At 48.2% G+C, this 17,823-nt stretch overlaps 2 protein-coding genes across 2 annotated transcripts in view; both read right to left on the minus strand.

Annotated features, from left to right (window-relative positions):
- SHC2 (SHC adaptor protein 2) overlaps positions 1 to 6,763 on the minus strand; it is a 37,051-nt gene extending 30,288 nt beyond the window's left edge. The window contains exons 1-2 of the mRNA XM_033136899.1: positions 6,209 to 6,763; positions 819 to 889 (exon numbers count right to left, since the gene is read on the minus strand). Of these exons, the coding sequence (XP_032992790.1) occupies positions 819 to 889; positions 6,209 to 6,763 (626 nt within the window). The remainder of the gene's footprint in view (positions 1 to 818; positions 890 to 6,208) is intronic.
- A 3,799-nt stretch (positions 6,764 to 10,562) lies between these two features.
- ODF3L2 (outer dense fiber of sperm tails 3 like 2) lies at positions 10,563 to 15,961 on the minus strand. Its single transcript, XM_033136900.1, has 3 exons — positions 15,844 to 15,961; positions 12,267 to 12,380; positions 10,563 to 11,047 (listed from the first exon to the last, which is right to left on the minus strand). The coding sequence occupies exons 1-3, from the start codon at positions 15,959 to 15,961 to the stop codon at positions 10,563 to 10,565; spliced, it is 717 nt and encodes a 238-aa protein (XP_032992791.1).
- Between the last annotated feature and the right edge of the window lie 1,862 nt (positions 15,962 to 17,823).

The following is a 17,823-nucleotide window of genomic DNA, read 5'->3' on the forward strand; positions in this document are numbered from 1 at the left end:
TCCAACACATCAACATTCTCTAATTTAAACCAGTCCTTCAACCAGCAAAAGGCCGCTGCTTCAAAATAAAGTCTTAAATCCGGCAGGGCAAAGCCTCCTCTCTCTTTAGAGTCTGTTAGTATCTTAAACTTAATTCTAGGCTTTTTGCCCTGCCATATAAACTTCGATAGGTCCTTTTGCCATTTCTTAAAACAGTCCAATTTATCCAAAATTGGTATGGCTTGGAATAAAAACAGCATCCTTGGTAGGACATTCATTTTAACCACTGCTATTCTTCCCATTAACGACAGTTTTAGTCTTGTCCATATTTCCATATCTTTCTTTATCTCTATCCACAGTTTTTCGTAATTATCCTTGTACAGGTTCAGATTCTTAGCTGTGAGATTGATACCTAGATATTTTACAGTTTTAACAAAATTGAGGCCAGTGCCTTCTTGTATTCTTTGGGTCTGTTCTGCACTCAAGTTTTTACCTAAAACTTTGGTTTTCTGCTTATTTAATTTGAAGCCAGCTACAAGTCCAAATTGTTCAATTAATTCCAAGACTTTGGGGACACTGCTTTCCGGTTCCTGCAGGGATAACATCAAATCGTCTGCGAAGGCGCGTAATTTGTATTCTTTCTCTCCCACTCTAATTCCTTTTATCTGTTTGTCTTTTCGTATCATATTTAGGAGGACTTCCAGGACCGTAATAAATAGTAAAGGGGAGATAGGGCACCCTTGTCTTGTTCTTTACCTTTATCCTGTTGTCTCTAACTGCCCCGCAGCCCACCCTGCCCTGATCTCCGCGGCGTCTCCTCGGGGTTTCACAACACTTACTTGGTGACTTGTGTCCGGGTGTTGAAATCTAGGGACCTCATCGACCGCAGGATCTCGATGCATCCCATGTACTGGAAAAGCAGAGAAGGAGCATCAGCGAAGGTGGAGTGGTCAAACTCTGACTGCTGTGATTCCTGCACTGCAGGGGGTTGCATTAGGTGGCCTTTGGGGGGTCCCTTAAGAGCACAAGAAGAAGCTGCTGGATCATCCTGCCCAGCATCCTGGTCTTACAGTGGCCGACCAGGGAAAACAGAGATCAGGATTCGCATCCAAGACCAACATGCTCGGCCCCTGTGGCTTTGGCCATAACTATATCCATCCTCTTTTAAAGTCATCCATGGCTGGCGGCCATTGCTGGCTCCTGTGGGAGGGGGTTCCACAGGTTAACACGGCGCACTGTGTGAAAAGGGGCTTCCTTTTATCTGTCCCAAATCTTCCACTTCCAGGTCGTAATTCGGTAATACTTGAATTAAGAGAAGAGGGGGGAAAACACACTCCGTTTAGACGGAGTTTAAACGAAGGACTTTTACGTAATCAAAATATTTTACGAAAAGCAGGAAAAAAGCCCCGAGGGATTATTTTGAATTAAATTTAAACCAAGGAATAGATAGAAATATGCTTTGGGATGCTAGTAAAGCAGTAATGAGAGGTTTCAAAATTGTATAGATTTCTCTACCTCTTAATCTCTCCTTCTATCTATCTATCTATCTATCTATCTCTATCTATCTCTATTTCTTTCTTTCTTTCTTTCTTTCTTTCTTTCTTTCTCTCTGTCTCTCTGTCTCTCTCTCATACACATTCCTTGACTGAAGGAGGGCATTGCAAAATTTGGAAATCTGCAAATTTCAGAGGATAGCCGCGCTTTGTTTCACACATTGTTTTGGGAAGCATTCATTAGGTAGGTTCAACTCTAACCACGGGTGGAATCAGAATTCTGCTCCCATCCTTCCTTGTCTGCAGATAAATTCTGCTACTGACAAAACCCGTTGAAATTAATGGACATGACTAACTTAGGCCCATCAATTCCTTTATTTTTTTTAAAGAAAATTTATTATATTTGAAGGATAACAAAAAGAAAAAGACAAAATACAAAAATACAAAATACAAACACTACAAATCCAAAAAATTAAAAGCTACACTTAACTGAACAACAAAAAACTAAAACACCAAAAATACAACAAATAAATCCTAAGCATCCTCATACTTATTTAATTCTTACTTAATGGACTTCCTCCCATCTTCTATGCTGCGTTCACTGCAAATTTACTTTAGTAACTTTATAACAACTTTAAATCATCGTTCACAATTAATCTATACCTTATTTATCTACTATCTTATCTCTAACTTTAACAACTTATATCATTCCTATACACCTTAGCTATTCTTGCAATTATATCCTACTTTTTCTAAACGTAATCTATGCTGTTGCCATTAATTCATTAGGCCCATCAATTCCAGTGAGTTTACTCTGGGGAAAACTTACGTTAGGCATACCTTGTTCTGCTTTCCCTTGATTTACTCCCCTTGAGACATTGCCCCAGCCCCAGCCCAGAAAGGTTATTTGCCAAAAAGGTTATTTGCCTTAGTTATTCTGGAAGAATAACAACCCACCACCTCCCTCCCTAATCTGAAACCAGGAACTATAACTCGGGACCAGGAATTCCTGAAGGATTGGACTGAATTTGAGAAATATTTGAAAGACAATTGTAAACAACAAATCACGCTAGTAGGTTTACAAGAAGTTCTGTAAGGGTAATTTTAGGAAATATTGCGGAGATAATTTTGGAAGGTAATAATTAATTACTGTGATAAAAAGTAATCGTGAAGTTGGAAATACAAGAAAAAATTAGGAAATTTGAAAATCCTGAGAAGTGGCTGATTGAAGTCAAAAATTTGTATGAGAGATGAAAATTATTGGATGTATAAAAGAATGTATGTAAAAATTTAATAAAAATTATTTTTTAAAAAGAGAATAGGAATGGAAGGAGCCATCCCTTTTGGCCGTCTCCGCTTCTCATTTTTGCGGCCTTAATTTCAGTTCTTCAAACTTTGCAGCAATTTGCGGTTTATTTCTCGACCGGGGGGGGGGGGGGCTCATGAAAATTCTTCAGCATTTCAGTGTGAATTGCTTTCAACGAACACATTTTTATATTATACGCGTGCATTTTTGCAAATCAGTTCCCCCCCCCATTATATAATGCATTTTTGCATTATGAAAATATGTGCACTTTGCCCAAACAGATGTGGGGTTTTTTGGTTAATGAATCTTGCATCGCAAAATTCGTAGAAGTGCGAATTTTGAAGGATAGCTGTGTATGGGTTCGCATGGTGTTTAGGAAAGTGACGGTTTGACGGGGGCATAGAATCATTGAATTGCTGAGTTGAAAGGGACCCCCAGCGGTCATCTAGTCCAACCCCCAGCAATCCATGAACCACAGCTGAAGAACCCCTGGCAGGTGGACATCTAACCTCTGCTTAAAAACCTCCACCGCCTTCCGATGGAGTCTTGTTCCACTGTCAAACAGCTCTTACCCTCAGAAAGTTCTTCCTAATGTTTAGCTGGAATCTCCTTCCTTGTAACTTGAAGCCATGGGTTCGAGTCCTACCCTCCAGAGCAGCAGAAAACAAGCTCGCTCCATCTTCCACTGTCAAACAGCTCTTACTGTCAGAAAGTTTTCCTGAATGTTGAGTCGGAATCTCCTTCCTTGTAACTTGAAGCCATGGGTTCGAGTAACTTGGAGCCATGGGTTCGAGTAACTTGGAGCCATGGGTTCGAGTCCCGCCCTCCAGAGCAGGAGAAAACAAGCTTGCTCCCTCTTTACCATGGGACAGACCTTGAAATATTTGAAGATGGCTCCCACAATCACCTCTCAGCCTTCTCCAGGTTAAACATACCCAACTGTCTCATACAATTTTACTGATCTGAATCTCTCCTCCATCCTTACTCGAGAGTCAACCCATCTGAACACACCGGGGATCACATCCCATGTGCACCAACAGCCGGCCTGTGACCCTCAGAACTGTTCTGTCCTCATTTATTGCCATATGCCCTTCGTCGCTGACTTCTCTGCCGGCGGAGGTTCAGAACAATAGATGTTTCTCCCAACCCCCAACCCCGGTTTCTCGAGAAACCCAGCTTAACAAGGAATGATTTATAATCATTTCCCAGGCAGTGAAGATTCCCTCCCCTGCCCACAAAAAAGGCTTTACTGCTGCAATTTGCCTGTCAAAATAAATTGCCCCTTAAATGAATTAAGAACTAGGGGTTAACGAAAGAGTTCCTCCTCCCTCCTCCTCCCCCTTTCCTTTTGTGACGTGTCTTTCCAGTTTTATGCCTGAGGGCAGACTTATTGCCCTTTCCCTGGTATTTGCAAGCAGCTTTCGGAGGGTTTCTTTCCTGGGTTAAAAAAAGAAGAAGTCTCAAGTAAATAGTGCCCATCTTCTAATTGACACACACACTCTCTCTCTCTCGAATTATTTGTTCAAAAGTATAACTCCCAGTGCCAGGTTTCTGCATCCTGTTTCCTGAATATCAGCATAGTGGTAATTATCTACAGCACTTAACTATCCCTCCAAGGAGCCCATGGCAATGTAAAAATATATCTATATTGTTTCCCCCGTCTGCTCACAACAACCCTGTGAGGTAGGTCAAGCTGAGAGGCTGCAGCTGGCCTGCGGTCACCCAGTCAGCTCCATCGCTGAGCTGGGATTTGAACTCGAGTCTCGCAAGGTGCCACACCGGCCCTGGTTATCATTTAATGTTTATTCTTAAAGGTAAAGGGTAAAGGGACCACTGACCGTTAGGTCCAGTCGCGGACGACTCTGGGGTTGCAGCGCTCATCTCGCTTTACTGGCCGAGGGAGCCGGCGTACAGCTTCCGGTTCATGTGGCCAGCATGACTAAGCCGCTTCTGGCGAACCAGAGCAGTGCACGGAAACGCCGTTTACCTTCCCGCCGGAGCGGTACCTATTTATCTACTTGCACTTTGACGTGCTTTCGAACTGCTAGGTGGGCAGGAGCTGGGACCGAGCAACGGGAGCTCACCCCCGTCATTGCGGGGATTCGAACCGCCGACCTTCTGACCGGCAAGCCCTAGGCTCTGTGGTTTAACCCACAGTGCCACCCATGTCCCTTACGTTTATTCTGAAGTTTATACAGTGGTACCTCTGGTTACGTACTTAATTCGTTCTGGAGGTCCGTTCTTAACCTGAAACTGTTCTTAACCCGAAGCACCGCTTTAGCTAATGGGGCCTCCCGCTGCCGCTGTGCCGCCAGAGCACAATTTCTGTCCTTATCCTGAAGCAAAGTTCTTAACCTGAAGCGTTATTTCTCGGTTAGCGGAGTCTGTAACCTGAAGCGTCTGTAACCCGAGGTACCGCTGTATATTTAAAGGACAGCCCCCAAATCACTGGTGCTGCCGAGGGGGCGGGCGGGGGGCCCACTCTTTTTTGAACTTCTTCCAACCCCGACTGAACCCTTGAAGGCATCAACAGACAAGGCCGTTGTGAGTTCAGGTTGCTGTTACACGTAAGTTGTTTGGAGGAAACCCCTGATCGGATCCTCTTTACAGCCTTCAACCCTGCGCTGAGTACAGGGGGCTAAAATCCAAACCACAAAACCTACAGCTCACCCTGCCTTCTGTCTCTCCCCCCTCCCCACACACGCACACCAACACATCAACCTCAACCCCCATCCACTTCTGGCCCCAATGAATTTCAAAACGACAACTTAGCGCGAGAGAGTTTGTCTGTCCCGATTTCCTGTAACATCATTCCGGTCTGTGCAATGGGTACATTCGCCGTTAGGGCCCAAAAAAGTCAAACTAGCGATCACCGTGAGCTAGCTTATGATCAAGGGGTCCCGGGTTTTGGGCTTGCTTCATTCTGAAAACCCTGCCCCAACTGGAAACATATCACGGCACTCCAGAGGCAGCACACAAAGACAAATCAGGGCAGCAAACAACTATTGGGAATGGCATCTGAGCATGTGCAGAGCGAACTCCACTCCGCAGAGCAACTGCAACCAGTTCCACAGTGTCGGGCCGGGTATCTGATGGGCCAGGGCGTCCCCCGAGGTCCACTTCTTTTTTTCACCATGCCCCCTAGAATCATATAGTTGTAGAGCTGGGAGGGACCCCGAGGGTCATTTAGTCCGACCCCCTGAAATACCCCCTGGGTGGGCTCGAACCACCAACCTTCTGGTTGACAGCCAGCCATGCTGACCCACTGGGCCAGATTGCATGGATTAGTACTCCAGGCGCTTCCAGAGCCGACATAGATTCCGGGCCACGGATGGACTCGCGAGGTTCGGTACCCCCAAACTGCCCCCCAGAACTGTTCCCCAAAACCACCCCCCCTTGCGAAGGAAGCAGGGGGCCGGCGGCCACTCACCCGAACGATGTAGGAGACTCCCGGCCCCAGGATCCTCTCGTCCGGGTGCAGCCAGCCTTGGACCGGCTTGCTGATGAAACTCCCTTTGCGACTCCACTCCTCCCCGGCTGGCCGGCCCGCCTCGGCCCGCGGGGCCTTCCTCCCGCCGGCGGGGGCCCCCCTCAGCCTGCTCATCACCTGCAGGCTGCAGGGCGTGGCGCAGACAGGCTCGCAGGCGCTGAGGACGGCGGCCAGGCCCGACGAGGGGGGGTTCTGAGGGCTGCCCCTGGCCTCTCCGGTTCTGGCCCCCGAAGCCGAAAGCTCCTTGCTGTTGCCGGAGGGGCTCCGGCTGAGGAACCCCGAGGGGCTGGAGAACTTCCACTGGGGCATCCTGGGGATGAGCATGCAGAAGGTGGTGACGGCCTCCTGCTCCTCGCCCAGCGGCGGGGGGCAGGGGGGGTCCGCGGGGGGCGGCATCGGGCCGCCGGCCGGAGCGACCTTGCCGCTCATGGCTGGCTTCTCCGAGGGAGTCAGGGCGTCGTTCCAAAAACGGTCATACTTAGGCACTGCTAGCATCCCCGGCCGACGTGCACGTCTGGCTAAGTGGTTTTAGAGTGCTCCAGATCGCTCTGCACAGCGCGGCCGGCCGAACGCCGCCCCTGACGCACGCCGCCACCACCGCCACCCCCCCCCCTCCGCCAACACAGGCCTCCAGCAGCCATCCCTCCTCCCCAACCCCCAGCCCTTGGGAAGATCATTTCCACAAGCCATGACGTAATGCATCCTCGGGCTCCCATTTATTTATTTCTTTGCACACAAAAACACACACACGGTGAGAGCTGGACCATAAAGGAGGCTGATTGCCGAAGAATTGATCCGTGAAATACTTCGTAAAGGGTTTGGTTTTTTCCCCCAGCGAACAGAGAGAACACTTTTATAACAGGTGAAGAGCAAAACTATAAAATAGGTGCCTAGGAATGGGTACAGTTGCACGAGAAATGAAATGACAAAGTCCGAGCCGTGGAAGAGAAAAACGAGACACCACAATGAACTAGATTTAAGAACCACGGGATTGTAGAGCTGGAAGCGACCCCGAGGATCTTCTGCCTCAACCTCCTGCAATGCAGTAATCTCAACGCTTCGTCCCCCATCCAATTTGGATCCATACCGGACCCTTCTTAGCTTTGCAAACACGCTAGAGGTTTCGTTGACTCAAGGCAAACGGCATTCGGCCGTACAACATCGTGGAATTGGTATTTCGGGGGGGGGGGGGAACCAGGCATTTCCTTGAGGGTGTGGGTCTGCCTGCCTTGCTAGGACTCCCCCCCCCCTGTGATCTTCACCGTGACACCCCTGCAAAGAAGGCCGCTGCGAATCCGTCGTAAGCCTCTGACTTTGGAGGCCAGGCCTGCATGCCCTTCCCTTTGCCAGCAGGATGGGCATCGTGATACCGAAAGCAGCCAAATCTTTGCCTCCCTAAGCTCCCTGCTGTCTTGAGAGTGGCTCAAGAACAGTTCATTAAAGGGGATCACAGCCAGAAAGGGGGAAATGCTCTAGCGCTTGCCGAAAGCTGGCCTGTCGTCTCAGAGGCTCGGATTATCTTCTGGCGGAGGAGAGAGAGAGAGAGAGAGATGCCGTAAGTTTCTGAGTTTGCTGAGCAGTCACAGGCCATGAATAACATGTGAGAGCTCCTATCCTCGGCAGGTGGAGGTACCAGGCCACAGGAAGGCATGGAGAAAGCAAGTGATGAATTAATTCCTCCTCTGCCAGGCGTTATGTGCCATCTCTCTCTCTCTCTCTCTCTCTCTCTCTCTCTCTCTCTCTCTCTCTCTTTCTGTCTGTCTCTCTCTGTCTCTCTCTCATACACATTCCTTGACTGAAGGAGGGCATTGCAAAATTTGGAAATCTGCAAATTTCAGAGGATAGCTGTGCTTTGTTTCTCACATTGTTTTGGGAAGCATTCATTAGGTAGGTTCAACTCTAACCATGGGTGGAATCAGATTTCTGCCGCCATCCTTCCTTGTCTGCAGCTAAAATCTGCTACTGACAAAACCCTCTCTCTTCTCTCTCTCTCTCTCTCTCTTAAAAAATATATATATTTCAATTTACAGATTTTGAAACAATCAACAAACAAAGAAAACAAATCCTATAAGTTCCTTTATGTGAAGGGACGTGGATGGCGCTGTGGTCTAAACCATTGAGCCTCTTGGGCTTGTCGATCGGAATGTCGGCGGTTCGAATCCCCGCGACGGGGTGAGCTCCCGTTGCTCTGTCCCAGCTCCTGCCAACCTAGCAGTTCAAAAGCATACCAGTGCGAGTAGATAAATAGGTACCGCTGTGGCGGGAAGGTAAACGGCGTTTCCGTGCGCTCTGGTTTCCCTCACAGTGTCCCGTTGCGCCAGAAGCGGTTTAGTCCTGCTGGCCACATGACCCGGAAAGTTTGTCTGCAGACAAACGCCAGCTCCCTCGGCCTGTTGACTGTTAACGACTGCAATTGGTCTTACAGGAAAAAGCAGTCGTTAACAGTCGTCAACAGGTTTTCCACCCCATCAGCCAATCACCCGTTCCCACCACCCTTCTGAGTAATACCCCTCCCCACTCCCTCACTATATTTAAGGGTCTGGTGACTTCTGTTTCAGTGTACCTGAAGAAGTGTGCATGCACACGAAAGCTCATACCAAGAACAAACTCAGTTGGTCTCTAAGGTGCTACTGGAAGGAATGTTTTTTTTAATTTTTTTATTGCATTAAAACATGTAATTACTCAACCTGAATAGGTAACTAATTCATCTTACAAATCTTCAAATCACCCTGCTAATGATGTTAATTGCTTACAGCTGTCTTTCAAATATAATGCAAATTCGTTCCAGTCTTTTTGGAACGGTTGGTCTCACTGGTCCCGGATTCTCCCTGTCAGTTTCGCCAGTTCTACAAAGTCCATCGTTTTCATCTGCCATTCTTCTTTTGTTGCTACTTCATTCTGTTTCCATTTCTGGGCTAATAAAGAAATTCCTCTGGCTTTTTTCTGTGTGGCTGGAGTAGAACCTTTCAGAGTCGTGCCCTGTGGCTCCGCCCACCTTTGCATCTGGCCCCGCCCACCACCGGCAAGCGGCCCTCAGAAAGTAACTCGCAAGGGAACGTGGCCCTCAGGCTGAAAAAGTTCCACTCCTGATGGTTCGATGAAAATTTCTTTGGATTGAGGTGCACCCCAAAGGCTAGATATTATTATATAACATTATTTGATGGTGGTGGTGGTGGCGCTATTCTGACAGGTAAGGCCTGTCCATCACTCTGCATCTCCCTCTTTTTTTAAAAAAATAATGATTTTTATTTGATTTTACCTCCACTTAGAACAGCTCCACTTCTTTGATTTTACAAGTAAAAAGTTATCACGTTACCAAAAATATAACCATACAGAGAGTTTTCTCTGAATCTCGAGGCTTCTCCCCACCCCCTCCATGGGTCCTATTATGAACATTTACGACATAATAATAATAATAATAATAATAATAATAATAATTTATTTGTACCCCACTCATCTGGCTGAGTTTCCCCAGCCACTCTGAGCGGCTCCCAATCGAGTGTAAAAAACAATACAGCATTAAATGTTTTTTAAAAAAAACTTCCCTAAACAGGGCTGCCTTCAGATGTCTTTTAAAAATAGGATAGCTGCTTATTTCCTTGACATCTGGTGGAAGGGTGTTCCACAGGGAGGGTGCCACCACCGAGAAGGCCCTCTGCCTGGTTCCCTGTAACTTGGCTTCTCGCAGGGAGGGAACCACCAGAAGGCCCTTGGATCTGGACCTCCGTGTCCAGGCAGAACGATGGGGGTGGAGACGCTCCTTCAGGGATACAGGACCACGGCGTGACTATTTTCCACCTTCCCATTTCAACTCTTTCAACCTAGCAATTCTAAAATACAGGCGCGCTTTTACCCCTGCAAGATTGAATGTATTGCCCTCGGCTGTACTTGAGGGACTATTCCAACGGATTCCAAACACAAAAAATGCTTGTGTCCCTGTGGAGATGGCAGTCCCAAATCTGGCTTGCGCTCTTTATAAAGACTTGAGGAATGAGATTATCACCCCTCTTTTATTGTCCGTTCCGGGTCGCCCAGCCACTGCCCCGGTGTCCTTTCTCTTGGCAGATCAAGATGAGAAGGCGGCTGCAAAGGTTGCAAGGTTTTTAGCTGGGGCAATCAGAATAAGGTCCACTATTTGACTATTGGCTCAAAGCCCTAAATAAAGATTCATTCATTCATTCATTCCCAAATCCTTTGCCCAGTGTATCATGACAGCTTTGAATCAGTCTGTGTCTCTCAGCTAATCCTAGATGTGTGAAGGGTGAGGCAGTGGCCTCTGTGCCAGTCCCTGATTCTACCATTCTGGAACATCTGTGATGAGGGGCATGAGGAATTCCGAGTGGCGGACGCCAAGGGAGTAGGAAGGGGCTCTCGCCCTATGAGACTTCACCTTCTCTGGGCTGTGGGCCCCGGGGCCTGGGGTTTGGGAGACCCGCGTGGGCTTCTTCAACCTCCCCAGCATGGAGAAAGACGGGGGCCGGCACAGATAGATGCTGGGGTCCGTGGTGTTGTAACGCCCCGGACCGGGGGTCTGGGAGAGGTCTTCGGCGTAGCTCCCCTTGGAGTTCCAGCCACGGATGGTGAAGGATGGGCTCGAGGGCTTGCTGGGTACCCGCGGGCCAAGCAGCGAGGGGAGGGTGTAGCTGTTGGGGGCCGGGACGGGGTCCACCAAGCGGCTTCTGGTGCGGGCCCCGATGGAAAAGGAAGGCGGTCTCTGCTGCGACGGAGGAGGGGCCCTCTCGGGGCTGTATGCCCCCGGCCCGGGGGTCTGAGGCAGACCTGGAGGGGGAATACACACCGTTGAACACAGCTTGGCCTGTCGCCAGCAGTTTGCTGAATGCAGTACGATGGAGATACCAGAAGCACTTTTGTGGGGAGATCTCCCATTTAGGGACCCTCTCCTGCAAGGCCAGCACGACCTTATTTATTTATTTTATATATATTTTTTATTTTTTTTATTTTCCATTGCCAAGTTTTAATTCACAAAAAATAAGAAAAATCAAATTAACAGATGTCAAATCAATAAACGTCTTATCCAGCCATGTACACAGACCTATTCAAACCTATACAAAAATTTAATAAAATTACACACAGTACTCCTTATTTGTTTGTTTCGTCCTTTAACCCTTCAAGGCCGGTTACATTTTACCCAAACCTTTTTAAATTAAGAAAAAAAGGGGGGGGAGAGAAAAAAGAGAAAAAAAGAGAAAACTAAAATAATACTGCTGCTACTAACAATAATAATAATGGAAAAAGAGAAAGAGAAAAAAATAAAAAAGAACAAAAGAACAAAAATAGAAAAGAAAAAAGAAAAAAATAAGAAAAGAAAAATTAAGAAAAAATATTAGTAAAAGAGAAAAAAAGTAAATAAATCTAAATCTCCTAATCCAACTTCCTGACAAATCCCTTTGCTTCTGCCAAAATTCACTTGAATGTTTACAACACAGCGAATCCTCCTATACATACTCTCCAGAACATTCTTCAGAAATCGGTTACTCCACTTTCTCTCCTTCTCCTTGCTTCCCTTCCCTTAACCCTCAAATGCTGGCATGGTAGCAAACCTTTTATTATATTTTAATACATACCTTTTGTAGGCTTCCCATTTTCCAACATTTTTTTTGCTTTGTATTTCCTCTGATGTTATTTGTTAGTAGAGCCATCTCAGCTAGTTCCTGTAATTTAATTTGCGAACCAGTGACTTTTGGTAGGCCAGCACCACCTTAAGCCTCTGAGGGCGGAGGAACTCGCCAGAGGGCCCGCTCTGCTGATCACCAGAATTGGGCCCAGATGAGCACCAGAATTGGGCCCAGAAACAAACCGGCAGCCTGGTGGAGCTCATAGCCTAGCCACTGTGTTTTGAACCAGCTGCAGCTGTTGTGCAGTCTCCGAGGGCAGCCCCACCCTGAGCGTCTCGCAGCAATCCAGCCGGTGCCCAACCTTCCCGGTCTTGCATGCTCTTTGTTTCGTGAGTGTTTCAAAAGCCCGTCTGCCCACTTACCCGGGGGTCTGGCTCGTGCCAGCATGGAGTAGGAAGGTCCCTTCGCCCGGCCGAAGCGCGTGAGCTCAGGTTGCACGAAGTAGCACGGCCCGGGACTTGAATCCTTCAGGTCTACTGGGGAGGAGAGAGGAAAAACAACAGTGGATATACTACAGGTGAAACTTGAAAAATTAGAATATCGTGGAAAAGTCCGTTTATATAAGCAATTGTCTTCATTAGCTACTGGAGTTCATAGAATCATAGAATCATAGAGTTGGAAGAGACCCCAAGGGCCATCCAGTCCAACCTCCTGCCAAGCAGGAAACACCATCAAAGCATTCCTGACAGATGACTGTCAAGCCTCCGCTTCAAGACCTCCAAAGAAGGAGACTCCACCACACTCCTTGGCAGCAAATCCCACTGTCGAACAGCTCTTACTGTCAGGAAGGTTTAGGTGGAATCTTCTTTCTTTTAGTTTGAATCCATGGCCCCGTGTCCGCTTCTCTGGAGCAGCAGAAAACAACCTTTCTCCCTCCTCTTTATGACATCCTTTGATATATTTGAACATGGCTATCATATCACCCCTTCACCTTCTCTTCTCCAGGCTAAACATACCCAGCTCCCTAAGCTGTTCCTCATAAGGCATCGTTTCCAGGCCTTTGACTATTTTGGTTACCCTCTTCTGGAGTTTAATATATAAGATAGACTCATGACATGCAAAGCGAGATATGTCAAGCCTTTGCTTGTTATAATTGTGATGATTATGGCGTACAGCTGATGAGAACCCCCAAGTTGAGATTGTTAATTTGGGGTTCTCATCAGCTGTACGCCATAATCATCACAGTTATAACAAATAAAGGCTTGACGTATCTCGCTTCGCATGTCATGAGTCTATCTCATATATTAGTTTCGCCTTTTAAGTTGAATTACTGAAAGAAATGAACCTTTCCACGATATTCTAATTTTTCGAGTTTCACCTGTAGAAGATGAGACAAAACAATGGGTACGCCTGGAGAGGGACACAATTGAAAATACCCGCACCACAGTATACCCATTTCTCCCAAACAAACTAAGGGAAATCCACGCAACGCAAAAGGAAAACAGAAATAGGCAAACTGTCCCCAACCCCATCCCCACTAATTCCCCTGGCATAAAAGGTAAAAGCTAAAGGAACCCTGGACGGTTAAGTCCAGTCAAAGGTAACTATGGGATTGAGGCTTTCATCTCGCTTTCGGGCCAAGGGAGCCGGCGTTTGTCCGCAGACACCTTTCCAAGTCATGTGGCCAGCGGGACTAAACCGCTAAGTCCAGTTGTGGACGACTCTGGGGTTGCGGCGCTCATCTCGCTTTACTGGCCGAGGGAGCTGGTGTACAGCTTCTGGGTCATGTGTCCAGCAGGACTAAGCCGCTTCTGGCGAACCAGAGCAGCGCACGGAAACGCCATTGACCTTCCCGCCGGAGCGGTACCTATTTATCTACTTGCACTTTGATGTGCTTTTGAACTGCTAGGTTGGCTGGAGCTGGGACCGAGCAACGGGAGCTCACCCTGTCATTGCGGGGATTCGAACCGCCAACCTTCTGACCGGCAAGCCCTAGGCTGTGTTTCACTCTGAGAGGAAACGTGTAGGTTTGGGGGGGAGGCGAGTGATGTGATCACAGGCGTATTTAAACTGCATTTTAAATTCTTCTAACTTGACCTGGCACCTTGGGGCAAAAAGGGCAGCTTGTAGTAGCAGTAAGTATTAGTATTAGTAGCATTGGTAGTAAGTATCAGTATTAGTAGCATTGGTAGTAAGTATTAGTATTAGTATTCGTAGCAGTAACTATTTTGGCTTGCAAAAGAGCGCACAGCAGCACACAGGTACAATTCATTTAAATCTGCTTTACAACAGGTCAGACTGACTAGGCAACATTAGTCAGAGACAGTACCAGATTTACATACAAGCTAAATAACCTATAGCTTAGGGCCACACTCTCTTGGGCCCCCCAAAAAAATTAAAGGGGGGAAAACTGGATGTACATTTCCAAAATATAAGATAAAAAAACAAATCAAATCAAACCTACATCCAGCAACAGTGTTTTGTGTTGTGTAGGCTCCTGTGATGTAAGTCATGGGCCCCACCTACTAGCCTGCTCCCTAAAATATCACTGGTTTGCTCCTTTCTATATATAGGGTGCCTATATTCTGCATGGACCGGTTGCATGGCAACATGCGCAAATGGCTTGAGACACCTATTGGGTCCATAAATTACATATAGCATATATTCAACACAAAAAAACAGCGGCAATTTGTTGTTGACAAAGGACAGCTGGACATATAAAGGGCCCCATTACCTTCAGTAGCTGAGGGCCGCATCAAACCCTAAATCCGGCCCTGGTTAGAAACAACTCACTGACAAAAATGCACGCAGGTCCATTAATCTCAATGGGACTACTCCGAGCATTACTAAAGTTGGATACTGTTTGCGGTAAAGGCTGCCAGGTACAGAGAGACGTTTGTGGACCTCATCTCTGAAAATTGTCATGGAGACTTGAATACATTGGGTGTGTGGCTGCTATCCTGACAGCTATTGATGCCACCTGTCAAATGTTTATCTTGTCTCAATTTCACTCATGTTCATTTGTTTTATAAGCAAAGCTCCGTTAACTTTGAGAACATGTACACCCCTTTATTCCTTTTCATGTGCTAATTTTAACCGTGCCTTCTGCGTTTTTATGGAAGTTTTGCCTGTGTTTTGTCGCTGCTGTGCCGCAAGTGCTCTTCTGTTCTAACTTTGGGTGCAATGCACACACATTCCAGCACGTCTGGACACACATTCCAGCACATCTGTCTGCATCTGGACAGCTCATTTGAACTTCAAGGAAGAAATATTCAGAAGCATTTTGGAAGTTTCCCAGTCCACTGCATGGCTGGTAGCACTGCTGCATCTGAAGTGTGTGTGTGTGTGTGTGTGTGTGTGTGTGTGTGTGGGCAAGATGGCCTCAGTAGGGCCCTCTCCCTAAGCATGCCCCCTCCTCCTTGACAGTGTCACCACTGCCTACTAAATTGCCCTCAACCACAGACAAGCAAAGGCGAGGCCAGTAGCCCAACGGTTCCAGCAAGCCAACCTCAGTGTAACGTTTCAGCACCATGGTCAGCGGCCCTCCAGTTGAGCCAGACCATACAAGTTGTCTCAGCGCTGTCCTAAGGAGCCTCTGACAACACCAGCACCTCGGAGAGGTTCCTCACTGTGGGTTTCAGCACCATGGTTAGCAATCCTGTAACTGAGCCAGATTGTACAATGAGACTTTCTGCTTGCTGAGGAACGGAAGGACATGTGCGTACTCTTTTCAGGGGAGAAGGGTCCACTATAACCGGCACTCTGGACTGAGGGGAAATGCCAGCCAGAGAGGGCCAAGGAAGACTTGGGGAGACTGCTATCTCTCCCCTGGGCGTTTTTCCAACAGAAAGCACCTCACAAATGGCTGCTAATCACTGCAAATGACTGCCACCCACCCACCCACCCAAGCAACAACAGGCCATATAGAAGCCACAACTTACTCCTGAAGCATTGCTCTTTTACCTTACAGGTAAACCACTTGACGGTTCAACTACTCACTTCTGTTTTTCAACCTCTGGTGGAAGGAGTAAGCTGGACTGGTGAATCGAGTGAAGTCGTGGTTGACGAACCCAACTGTGGGGGGCAAAGTGTAGCATCCCGGTCCGGGGCCTGGCATGGTATATGAAGAGGGGGGGACATTTTAGAAACAAGTTTCAGTGACTAAGAATGTGGCCAGGGTGACTAAACCGCTTCTGGCACAACGGGACATCGTGATGGAAACCTGAGCGCATGGAAACGCCGCTTACGAACTGCTAGGTGGGCAGGAGCAGGGACCGAACAATGGGAGCTCACCCCGTCACGGGGATTCGAACTGCCGACCTTCCAATCGGCAAGCCCTAGGCTCTGTGGTTTAGACCACAGCGCCACCCGGGTCCTTTTGCTAACTTACAAGAGGTCAAATACCACCGCCACATCGTTTCCATACAGTTTTCTTTCAGCGTACAACATGCCGAGAATTTCAAGTCAGTTTTCCATAACCTTTCCCAATCTGAAAACCAAATACTATGCTCCAAATCTCTAGCCCAAATCCCTACCGGGCCTTCTCAGTAGTGGCACCCTGGCTGTGGAACGCCCTCCCACCAGATGTCAAGGAAATAAAGAGCCATCGGCCTACTCCTGTGGCCCCATGGCCCCCAAGCCTCATATGGCTTAGGGGCAGGGCCGTCTTCAGCATATCCGGTGCCGTGGTGCAAAGATCCCTCCGGCGGCCCCTCCTTTGTTTTGGAAAATGTCCTCTGTTTCCCCCACCACCCCGATCCCCGGTGTGGCGGTGGCGATCAAGCAGGGAAATGTGCTGGGGGACATGCTCTCCAGTGTCGGGGAGCCCGAGAAGGCAGCCCGGGAAGGCTGCATGCCGCCTTTTTGCCAGGAAGCAGGAGAAGAAGAGTTTGGATTTGATATCCCGCTTTATCACTACCCGAAGGAGTCTCAAAGCGGCTCACATTCTCCTTTTCCCTTCCTCCCTCACAAGAAACCCTCTGTGAGGTAAGTGGGGCTGAGAGACTTCAGAGAAGTGTGACTAGCCCAAGGTCACCCAGCAGCTGCATGTGGAGGAGCGGAGACGCGAACCCGGTTCCCCAGATTACGAGTCTATCATTCTTAACCACTACACCAGACAATGACCAGGAGCGGGGATTGTTTTCCTCCTGCGGAGGCTTGGGAAGGAAGCTGCACACCCGCCAGCCATATAGTTGGCGGGGCGCAGCTGGCGGGTGTACAGGGAAAGGGGAGGCTGCCGGCAAACCCGCACAGCTCCCCCACTCGCTAGGGTGCCCCTGAGAGGCCGGCGCCGTGGTGCAACGCACAGCTAACACCAATGGGAAAGACGGCTCTGCTTAGGGGTTTAGTACGTTGCCATGTTCAGTAAAAAAACAAAGTAACGGTCCTCCATACCTGTCTCGCGAGCAGCAATCGCTGGCGTCTTTCTCAGCCCAGAGTCTTCCATCTTGGATCCGCAAATGCCCTGATATGGTGTTTGTGGGGGGTCAATAACGCTTTCTTGTGTCTGTCCTCCCAACCCAGGAGAACACACACACACACACACCCTAGGCAGTAATACACAAATGTTTTGGCCAGGGAGGGTTTCTCTCTCTCCAGGCGGACCGTCCCACGGCGAGGAAGAAGGGGAAGCGAGTTTGTGCCTGCTCACGTCTCGCTGCCAGGGACGCCGAGATGTCATTCGGGTGCCGGTGATCCTGTCGATAAAAGGATGCTCTGAAAGGAGATACCGCAGCAGGTGGCCGGAGAGAGATTGTCTCGGTAAATGTATCTTCCCGATCTTTCCGAAGAGAGGGATACGGTGGCACAAAAGGAACGCTGGCGCAACGGCGGAGGCAGCTGAAATGCCTTTGGGGAGCTGTGCTGCTACCGTGTTTCTAGACATCGCGTTGGTGAAATGCTTCTGCTGGACGAGACGCAGGTAAACAAAGAGGGCTGTGTGAGAACATCAAAAGAGCTCCCTGCTGGATCAAGCCAACG

The sequence above is a fragment of the Lacerta agilis genome, chromosome 18 (genome assembly GCF_009819535.1).
Source record: "Lacerta agilis isolate rLacAgi1 chromosome 18, rLacAgi1.pri, whole genome shotgun sequence".
Lineage (NCBI taxonomy): Eukaryota > Metazoa > Chordata > Lepidosauria > Squamata > Lacertidae > Lacerta > Lacerta agilis.

Coding starts and splice junctions, on each gene's coding strand:
- ODF3L2 (XM_033136900.1), bottom strand. CDS start 15,961: ATGCCAGGCCCCGGACCGGGATGCTACACTTTGCCCCCCACAGTTGGG. Junction 12,381..15,843: donor CCAGAGGTTGAAAAACAGAA/GTGAGTAGTTGA, acceptor TCTCCTCCCCAG/TAGACCTGAAGGATTCAAGT. Junction 11,048..12,266: donor GGCACGAGCCAGACCCCCGG/GTAAGTGGGCAG, acceptor TTCCCCCTCCAG/GTCTGCCTCAGACCCCCGGG.